General features: G+C 46.0%; 1 protein-coding gene across 1 annotated transcript in view; it reads right to left on the bottom strand.

Annotated features, from left to right (window-relative positions):
• Positions 1 to 578: 578 nt before the first annotated feature.
• adgrl1a (adhesion G protein-coupled receptor L1a) overlaps positions 579 to 10,345 on the bottom strand; it is a 93,594-nt gene continuing 83,827 nt past the window's right edge. The window contains exons 23-25 of the mRNA XM_087173484.1: positions 8,905 to 9,027; positions 7,374 to 7,391; positions 579 to 7,220 (exon numbers count right to left, since the gene is read on the bottom strand). Of these exons, the coding sequence (XP_087029610.1) occupies positions 6,298 to 7,220; positions 7,374 to 7,391; positions 8,905 to 9,027 (1,064 nt within the window). The 3' untranslated portion in view covers positions 579 to 6,297. The remainder of the gene's footprint in view (positions 7,221 to 7,373; positions 7,392 to 8,904; positions 9,028 to 10,345) is intronic.

Here is a 10,345-nt window from a genome sequence, read left to right as displayed (position 1 = left end):
CCTCCCATCCTCCCTGGTACGTGATGCTCTTATTAGTCCCTGTCCAAACACTAAGAGTTTTGGGGCTCTGGGTATTGTTTCCTAAACTGACAGCTTGCTTTATTTCTGCATCTCTTTGATCACCTTGTGTAGTATGCTTTGGACACAGGCCAGTGTTTGGCAGAATCATCATCCCAACCACTGGGTCAAATCTGCATATGCATACAGTGTATGGTTCAAAGGGGAGCTGACTCAGGAAGGTGCTGGGTGACTTGGCTTCAGTCCCCTGCTTCCCATGGTACACAGATGAGCAACACAATGCTGTCGTAACCTGCAGGACAGCCCATGAATAAAACATAGCCACCGTATTAGTGCTTAAACATGTCTTTTCTTTTCCAGTTTGAATCATGGGGTATAATGAAGCTTATGGCACTGCAAAAGATTAATAATTCCTGTGTGCTGTTATGCTTTTATCACACTGGCACATGCACAAACACATAAGTAATTATGCTGTGCATCAGCGCACAACCATACGTACGCACACACACAACTGAGCCCCTTTGAGATGTTTGCAGAGAAATCCTGAAGCATGAACGGAGTATATTTTCAATAGTTTTTTATTAATATGTGCTGATACAAGGTCGCTCTGACCTGCAATGACGCAAACACTCACAGAAAATCATCCCCTTTGGCCCAGACAGCTGTCAAAGCAATGACCATGAGAAAAAAACAAAAATCAAATAAAGCAAATGAACATCATTGCTCAAAAAACAAACAAAACAGAAACAGAATCAAGGAGTTATTATTAAACTCAGTTTACAAATGTCTCAGCGGTACATGATAAATTATCCATTTCATAGAAAAGTCACAGAAAGCTCTGTAAACGGTGCTATATGAAGAACCCCACATGGCACAATGTCAGTTCTCATTGTTCCTACCAATGCCTACACCCTGCTATGTAAAACCACTAGCACCCAATAATATAATCCCATAAATATGAGCATGTCGGGGATGTCCAATACTGACCAGGTTCTGCTGTAACGAGCTCATTAATACAGCCCTTTGCTGATTCTCAGAATATCCCATTCGCACCAGCTGTAGCCAGCTATTCTACCTCTGACGACAGACGCAGACCCTGTGGGGCTGCGTTTTTTTTCTGGCAGGCCTGTGGATGATCATGGGATGGAGATCACTATAGCCATGGACAAGCACATGCAGGCACAGTTCAGCTCCTCCCCACTCTAAGAGACAGTGCACTCAGCGGAGATAAAGGACGAAATAGAAAAAAAAAATCATGCCTACAGATTCAGCTTGCTCCTGCTGTGGACAGATGTTCATATGTAAAAAGCTGATCCACATCTGCAGTGTATAAAACTACTGAACCTGACTGAATAAGTGTATTGTACATATGTCTGTGTGTCAAAGGATATGTTTGTTTTGGTTTTGGACCTCGGGGTCTCTATGTAGAATGGGCCTCACATCTTCAGCATTGCATTGAGAACCCCATTCTACCTAAAAGCCCCTCTTGTTGTTGGTCCCACCCTGTGCATCAAAGATGGCCGCTGGCCTGAATTGCTGGCACAGCTCCCCATTCATATTCAAGACAAAAAGAGAGAAACAGCACAATCCTCATCTCTGGGTTTATGCCATACCCCTACATATTCTTAAAACTACTCTATAAGTACTGTATAGTAGTCATGTGGATACGTAACAAGAGACCAATAATAAAATAGTACTACTTTATCATTGTTTACATTTGCTTTTTAAAAATCTCTATAGGAAAATCCTGTCGCATTACTTAGAACTCCAAAAATCTTGCTTTAATCAGCTGACGCGGCAGTGGATTCATATTCACATTTTTTTTTAAAGGAAGCATCCATTAGACCGAACAACAATCACATCATGTTTCTTCCTCGACAGGCCGATCTGTTTTATTCTATGAGCGAACACGAGAGCCGACATACCAGGTTGATCGAGTTAAACCACAGAGTGATAACCTCTGGGCTGCAAACCACCAACAGCCATGTGAGACAAAGCAGCACATCCATCTCCTTATCTCCACATCCAACCCTGCGCAGGCTCACTGCAAACCCGCCCCACCAGCCGCCCTCCCGCTCCCACCGCCTTTGGCTATGAATTTGTGACATCTGTGACATCTCTGCTGATGTTGTCCCCGCTCCGTACCCTCTTGGGCCAGTCTTTGCAGACACATGACCCTCTGCTTCTCTGCTGCTGTTGAACACCCTCCTCCCCCCACCCACAACTGCCCTCCTGGTGTGATATAGGCCACACAAATCGCTGGAAAAAAAAATAAATGAAAAAAAAGTGTGTGAAAGGGTCAACTGCAAGAGAAAGGACAGTAGGCCTGCTGGGACCTCTGCTGTCTAATGATAGACTCAACAATGCCACAGCTCACTTTCCACTGACACTAAGCTGCAGGGGTGAAACAGCACTGTGTCAGAGGTTGGGCATCCCACCTTTTAAACAACTTCGCTCCTAACCACTGAAGCACACGCATGCCAGGCTTGCCACCAGCATGGAATGGGAATTGTGTTAAACATTTGCAGACCAAGAAGGAAAAAGAGAGCAGGGAAGAGAGTGAGGGTGAGTTCACTGCAGTAAATGAGTACCCACGGTGTTATTCTTATAATCAGAGGTTTGGAGGGCTTTGAACGGTGGAGAAACTCCCGTTATGTGAGCCTCCGTCCGACAGCGTGGGCCCCAGACCTTCCTACTGTATAATCACTATCATTTACCACAGTACAGCACTCCTCTGTTTATTGAGATATTAATCTGGGGTAAACAAAGCTTTTGACAAAACAAATTAACACTCTCAAAGAAGTGCAGCACTAATGGAGTCCATTGAGATTGATATTAAAATGTGGATGAGATGGGATGGGGGTTGGGGGGGTTGGGGCTGGAAAAAAAAAAAGAGAAGCAGGCCCAAGGTGACGCACATTCGTCCTCTCATGGGGGGTGCCTGTCTAAACAGTGTTTCTCCCCGGGGCAGGTCCCAGCTGAGCACTAGAGATCAGCATCAGCACATTATGTCAAATGCAGTGACGGAGGGACGGAGTTAATGGTGATGGTGATGAGAATGATGAGGATAAAGATGATGATGGCCGTCTTGTGTTTCCCATTAACACTTCCACCCTGGAGTGAATTGTTTTATCTTTTGTCCTGCTTGTTAAAATACATTCAGTTGTCCTCAGTTGACCAGTGAGTGCTGTCTCAGTACGGTGCCCGACAACTGAGCCATGAGATCCGTGCGTCACATTGTCCAGCACTGCAGCAGAGCAGAATACATATGCATACTGTCTTTTCATTTGTAAACACAGACAGCTCCCTGGTTCAGGTCCACATCCAAGTCATATACCATCAAACCAGTATTGCACATGTTCCCCCTATGGCTCAAGAGATGATACAAGGGCCTTCTTTCTGAGCTGCGTTGCACTCCGTGGCCCATATAATGTTACACAAATGATTTGAATAACAAGAATAAATGGCGGCAAATCCTTGTAATCCCTCTCCCTTATCTGTCTTTAACCCTCTCTCTCTTCCAGCCCCAGGAGCCACAGCTAAAAGCTGTCCTTTGGGTCCTCTTAGAAGTGGGACAGTCAGGCCGTAGCCAAATGTCACACTGCAGAGGATGCATCTATTTTCTGCTCACGTTCCGTCTACTTGCCACACTCTTTCATTTGCCGCAGGTTTATGAGGGAGAAAGTCCCAAAAAAACAGAAACAATGCCATGAATAAATCAATGTGAATAAATATTCCAAAAACATACATTAAAACTGATAAATAAACCATAACAAATACCTATAAATAAACCGTATAAGAAGGCAAACTCTCAGTTTAGTGAAGGTCAGACAGATTTCAGCTGGATGAAAGGAGCTTCATGAGCAGCTCTCTCTTGACAGCTAATTTCTCAAATGTATCGCTTGCATAAGGTGGCATATTGGAAACCTTTTTCCTCCCGATCGGTCAACCCTGCTTGTTATTTTCATAGTATGTGGGTATCTCATGTCTCTGGAGGCGGTCTGATTTCTCCTGTCCTCCTCGTACCTGAACGCCACGACAAGAGCAACTTCCATTTGAGGCGGAGAAGTAATGGCAGCACTCGGAAATACGTACCCCCACCCCTGCCCCTGTTTAACTGATGTGCATTCAAGACACGTCACAAAAAAATAGCCTTTCAAATGTGTGTGCACATACAAAAGTCTGGTGCACAGCACATGCGCGCGCGCGCGCGCGCGCGCACACACACACACACACACACACACACACACACACACACACACACACACACACACACACACACACACACACATTAACAGCCATACAGACACACTCATACTTACACACATGCACACAGGAAATTAATGAATTGTCACATTAGGCGCTGGAGTAATGCTGAAACTATCTTCAAGAAACAGCAAAATGCAATATTCTCTGATAGCAAAACAAATGTCATTATCATACATGCTAAAACCCATGTTGTTAAAAGTATGTAATCTGGTTATATCTTCCAAATAATACAAGAACAAACCGAATCACTTCATGGATGTTGTCGTTCCCCCACAATGCCTTATCGTGCCTGTGAGGCACAGCATGACATTTGACGACATCTATCTTGCTTGGCCCACACCTCCCGCCCCCACCACCACCACCACCCCCTGCTGCCCTCGGCAATTCCACCCTGGGAATGTCAAAGGCCAAACATTAACAACATGTAATGGATTATATTACATAAAAACTGTGCCGGGATTTTTTTTTTTTTTGTTCCATTTTTCATTTGTATAAATAAAAATCTACTACACATTATAATCTCTCTCTCTGTGGCTTTCTCTCTCCATCGGATCACTAAGGAATTTCACTGAATGGCACAGTGCTGGGGCACAGAAGAGCGAGAGATCAAGCATCGGGGGAGAGAGACAGAGTGTATCATTCAGGTCACAAACTCCAAAACATTTTATTTTTTTCTTTTGGCTGTTTGTTGCAGTACAAGAAGTCATTTTTCATAGTATTTGTTACTTTTTGTTGCTTTTGATCATCTGGTGTCTCTATTTACATAGCAGGAATAAAGTAGATTCATGTGTGGTTTTTATTTACACGGTTATACCAATTGGTCGACCGGTGTGTTTGCGACGTTTACAGTCTTGGTTGTCACAGCCACACGCAGGAAACAAGTCCACTTCAACTGGCTAGGCTCTAACAGCAAAGTACAGGGGGAGGGGGGCGGTGACACCAGTCTGCTCCCGCAGCCCCCGCCCCTCAGAGGATGCAGACCCAAAGTCAACAAATTGAATACTCTCTTCAAAAACAATGGCAAGGCAGTCATTTAACTTTTCAAATGCCTAAAGCAAACAACCAGAGAGAACAGTGGAGAGGATTGGCCAGTCTTATGTGTGCAGGTTCTCCTGCTCTGGAAGGGTGGTGCAACGCCTCCTCAGTCTCCGTCTCTGCCTCTACTCCACTTCTGTACATCGTTGTTGATTCATCACAAGAGAATATGAAGGCAACTACACTGAATCAGCTCCCACTGCCTGCTTGGAACAAAAGCTCTTGCTCCGTTTGACTTAGATGGAGCACTGTTTTCACTTTTGATGTTCGGTAATGAGCACTTCTGGATGAGTGAGTGTATGTGTGTGTGTGTGTGTGTGTGTGTGTGTGTGTGTGTGTGTGTGTTTGCCTTGTGAATGTTCTAGTTTTTTTTTTCTGGCTCAATAAAAGATATTTTTGGCAACAATGAAGAGCTTTCTGTGAGACATTTTTTAGGTTATAATAGTGTACTATATTCCCTGTCTCCACAGCTAACTACTCCTATCAAATCATGACTCAAAAAAGACCTATGGATGGTAAGAAAGGGAAATGAGATAAAATATAAAATGATATTCCCATCTCCGGAGGCAGGTCTGAAGAGAAATTACATAAAAAACTTTAACAAAGTTTTAGAGTTTTGAAATATTTGAAGGTAAAGGGGGTGGATTGGTACATTCAGAGTGCTGGACTTGGCCTTAGGGTACCAAAAGAACTGGGGAGGACTGGGGTTGGAGAGAGCAGATGAATGCTCTGCAGAAAAACACCCATCGCTCATCTCCATAAGACAGAGGAGGGTTAAAGATAAAGGCTGCTCCTGCAGAGTCAGCCATGACTTCCCCTGAAGGTCACTCTGTTTGCTCATCTGTTAGTTAAATAAATGTCAAGAGAAAGAAAGGCAACCAAACAAGCAGAAAGTGGAGAGATGTGAGAACGAGGCGGGCTAGGAGGCGGTTCTGGCCATCACATTAGTCCCCAACTTCCTCCTTCAGGCTCCAGTCACAGGCTGGTGACCAGCTGCATTTGTCCGTCTCCCTCATTGTGGGCAGGCTCCTGAGCCTGGTGTCCCTCCCCACTCGGTCTCCGGGGTGGGGCCTGGTAGAAGGTCTGCATGGGGGCCCCACGAGAGCCAAGGGCAGGCCTCCCGGAGCTGTAGTACAGCTCCTCAGGGGGCTGGGCCGAGCGGGGCACCACCTCCAGGGGCTCAGGACTGCTGTCAGGGTAGGGTGAGTCTCGCAGGTTGTTGATGCTGGTGTACAGGGAGTCACGGGCAGGGGAGTCTGGCGCTCTGTTGCCTCCCTGCCCCCCAGCACTCTGGCCACTGTGGCCACTGTGGCCCAGGCTCTCGGTGAGGTCGGCCGTATAGCTCTCCGACTCCTCCGGATCGCTCTGGTAGAGGACAGACTGGGCGCGCTGCAACAGCAGGGGCTCCTCCAGAGCTTTATAAAGTAGCTCCACATCCTGCGGGGTGCGCTGCCGTCCGTCTCTCAGAAAGTCCTCATCTTCATCTATGCTCATAGATGGCTCTGGCCCGGCACCCACTGTCCCCCGACCAACCCCACCGTGAGGACGTCCCCTGGCCAGACTGCCACACACCCTGTCCCCTACTTCACCCACACCTCCCCCACTTCCTCCTCCAACACCACCTCTCAGGTTATTGTGCACAAGCTCCGAGATGATCATTTTCTCAAAGGCCGCGGCATCAGAGAGGTTTCGTCGAATGCCGCCGCCGCCCAGCGCCTCTGAGCTGCGGGGATTGAGGAGGGGCGGGGGACTGTCTCCACCCCCGCTACCTAGGAAGTCACAGCTGCCCCCACCTCCACCCCCTGGGCCACTGCGCAGGGAGTAGCTGTTGTTGAAGTTACCATTCAAGGGCAGGGTTTCCATCCCACAGGGGTCGCGGGCCTTAGATAACGTGCTCTCTGGACCCAAACACAAACAGAAGAGAGACAGAAGACTGAGGGGTTTGCCGCTGTTACACAGACAGATTCAAATGTCAGTAAGAGAAAAAGAATAAATATGAAATGGTAAAATGTAACCTGACAACGATGTGAACTGAGGTGTATTACACTCACTTGGGTCGCGGAAGGTTCCTGTGCATCCCAGAGAAAGTCGTGCGGAGTGAATAAAATGAAAGACACTAGTCAGTAAGTGTTCTTTAATGATGCAACATTAACTTGATGTATTAGTTTTAAAGACATTTCAAAAGGGAACCATTAAGGGAATAAAAAATATCCCTGTCCATTCGCCTCCTTTCTCCTCTCTCCCTCTCTCTCTCACATCCAACCTCCCGACTCTTACCACACGCACAAAAACACATGCACAGTCACATTAATTTGGATTTATGCAAACTTAGTCCTGTTTGTCTGACACCATATTCCTCCAACATTAACATCTAAGCAAATGCTCTGGATATTTATTTACTACTGCCGGTGACACCTAGATACATACATTATTCATGCAATACCTTGTACAGTAGCAGTAATGTTTATTTTACGAGTTTCCTTCAACACACCAAAGATGTACTTTTTCTCCCAAATTACCATCACACAGCAAAGCAAAAGCCACAGTCGCCCAAAAAGTGAGAAGCATGTTCATTTTTAATATTTAATGTGTAGTGTGACTTTAATCAACGCTCTTATTCGTTGGTGGTGTGGGTAATTAGACATTCTAATGAAGTGCTCTCCCTACTTCCTCTCCCACTCTCTGCTAAAAATGTCTTGGCTGCCAGGCCTGTGGCCATCAGGCTTGACGTATTGTGCGGAGAGGATTTAAAATATTTAACAGAAACGCTGACTTAAATTTCAGTCCTCAGACACTAGGCCTGATACACTCGGCCAGAGACCAGCCACACGCAGTCATAGTTCTCCCTTACCAAGTGAATACTGCTGCTGTAGAGGAGCAATTACCAGAACATGTCTAATTCAGCAGTTATAGGCATCCAAAGAGTGCAGGGGGAATGCAGCAATGTGATAAAACAGCTAGCAGGCTGTTTAAAGAGTCCCACTCTGAGATAAAAGCAAGCGAGCAGACACACACACACACACACACGCAGGCACTTACAGTGAGCACTCACACCTGACCGACCTACATCCAGATGGACTGTGCCTGGCCAATGAGCTAGCTGTCTGATCCCTTACTACGGCCGTCATGATTTAAGCCGACTGCTTTTTCTGCCCAGGAACAGTACAACTGTCCTCAAGATTCCTGGCAGTCACAACTGCAGCTAAAACTTCTAATCAATTTGTGGCTGTTCTCATGAAGATTCAAGATCGAACCAGATGGCTGGTTAGGCTGTAGGCTCTGTTTGGCACTGTTCTGCTCAGCCTAGTGAATCTGTCTGACAGCTACATAGTCTGAAAAAAACAAAAACAAAACAAAAAAAACAACACAACACACATACACGCTCACACACACACACACACACACACACACACATACACATGTGCAGGCACTGAAACACAGCAATGGGTGTGTGTGTGTAACATGTCAAATTACTGACAGTGTAAGAGACAGAGGGACAGCAAGCTGAGCGCATACTGGATACACACACATGTGCTGACAAGACTGCACGCACACAGACCGGAGTGTTTACGAGGAGCTAACCGGTAGAGTTGAAGACACCGGGTGAGGGCGGGGTGAAGCTCTCAGCCAGCAGAGTGTTGTAAGGTGAGGTACCAGTGCGAGTCTGTAACACTGGGTTTGTCAAAAGGTGGTTGCCCATGGTCGCTGCAAGACACAAACATGAAGAAAAAAAATGAGTAGAATCATAAACAGGCTCTTATCTTTGCCTCAAGTGTAAGAGCAAAGCAAGCACAAGCAGAAATGCTGCACACAATAGGGGCAATATTCTGAAACTCACGTTTCCAGGCTCGGTAATAACATCTGGAATCATAAAAATATTTACTGTTTATTCAGATGGGGTTATTTTTGTTGTGCCGACACTTTATGGAGTAATGCATTTCACAGTGTTCTCCTCAATGTTTATGCCTGCTGATTGTAACCTTTGAGTAAAAATACAATTGCAGGGGGAAAAGGAACTGTTTGGAGCATTGCCATACTTTTTTTTTTTTTTCCCCCTTTGGCTCCTGACAATGTAGTCAGATGTGGGGGAGAACAGTAATGCATGCCATTATGTAGTCTAAGGGTGCAGCCATTGAAACACACTTAATTTCACAGTGAAATGTGAATGCCGCAACAAGACAAATATAATTCAAAGAAATGGCACACTGAGAATGTTGTATAATGCCCATGTATGGCTCAAGCCTGAGGCAACTCGAACAGAAATGCCATGAAATTAAAAATAGGACAGCATGACGGAGAGTAGTCCAAGGCAAAGTGCAACCTTCAGGTCTCACGCCTACCGTTCATCACATAGCAAGGGAGCAGGGAATTCTTTAAAAAAAAAAAAAGAATAAAATATGCACTCACACACAGCTATTTATTTGTCATATTCTGTCCTCTTACACTTCCCCTGTCCATCTTTCTGGCATGCCACACAACTATCCCCCCCCCCCCCCCAGCCCCCCCCCCCCCCCCCTCTCTGGCCTGCTCTGCTTTGTCTCACTCAACCACATTTTCTCAGTTCCTCATGCCAGAATTTTTTCAAACACCACCAAATTAGTTGGGATTAGCTGCCTGTGTGTACTATCTCATAGGAATATCCTGTAGAAAATTAAAGGAACTAGCTTTAAGTGGGGAGAAAAAGTAGGGCAAGCGGAATCATGGGAGAGCCTGTGTGTGTGTGTGTGTGTGTGTGTGTGTGTGTGTGTGTGTGTGCGCCTTGTCTTCTGGACACATTACTATTGTCAGGAAGAGATTGCGGTTCATGAAGAAGTGAAGTGGAGAAATCAAAGAGATCCGAGATGCCAGTGATAACAACGCAGCGTCTCGCCTCCAGATTCGGCCTCTTTAATTACTCCTCCATGATAGCGGGGCTCTCTCTATATCTCCCTTTCCCTCTCCCTCTCTCCCTCCCTCCCTCCTCCCTCCCTCCCTCCCGTGCTCCCCTTCGTCTTCCACTTTCTGCCAACTGACAAACTTTTCT

The sequence above is a fragment of the Seriola lalandi genome, unplaced genomic scaffold, assembly GCF_002814215.2.
Source record: "Seriola lalandi dorsalis isolate HSWRI2012SDOR001 ecotype SW California unplaced genomic scaffold, Sedor1 jcf7180002054240, whole genome shotgun sequence".
Classification (NCBI taxonomy): domain Eukaryota; kingdom Metazoa; phylum Chordata; class Actinopteri; order Carangiformes; family Carangidae; genus Seriola; species Seriola lalandi.
The sequence above is the reverse complement of the archived record's forward strand: the minus strand, read 5'-3'. Positions and strand labels throughout refer to the sequence as shown.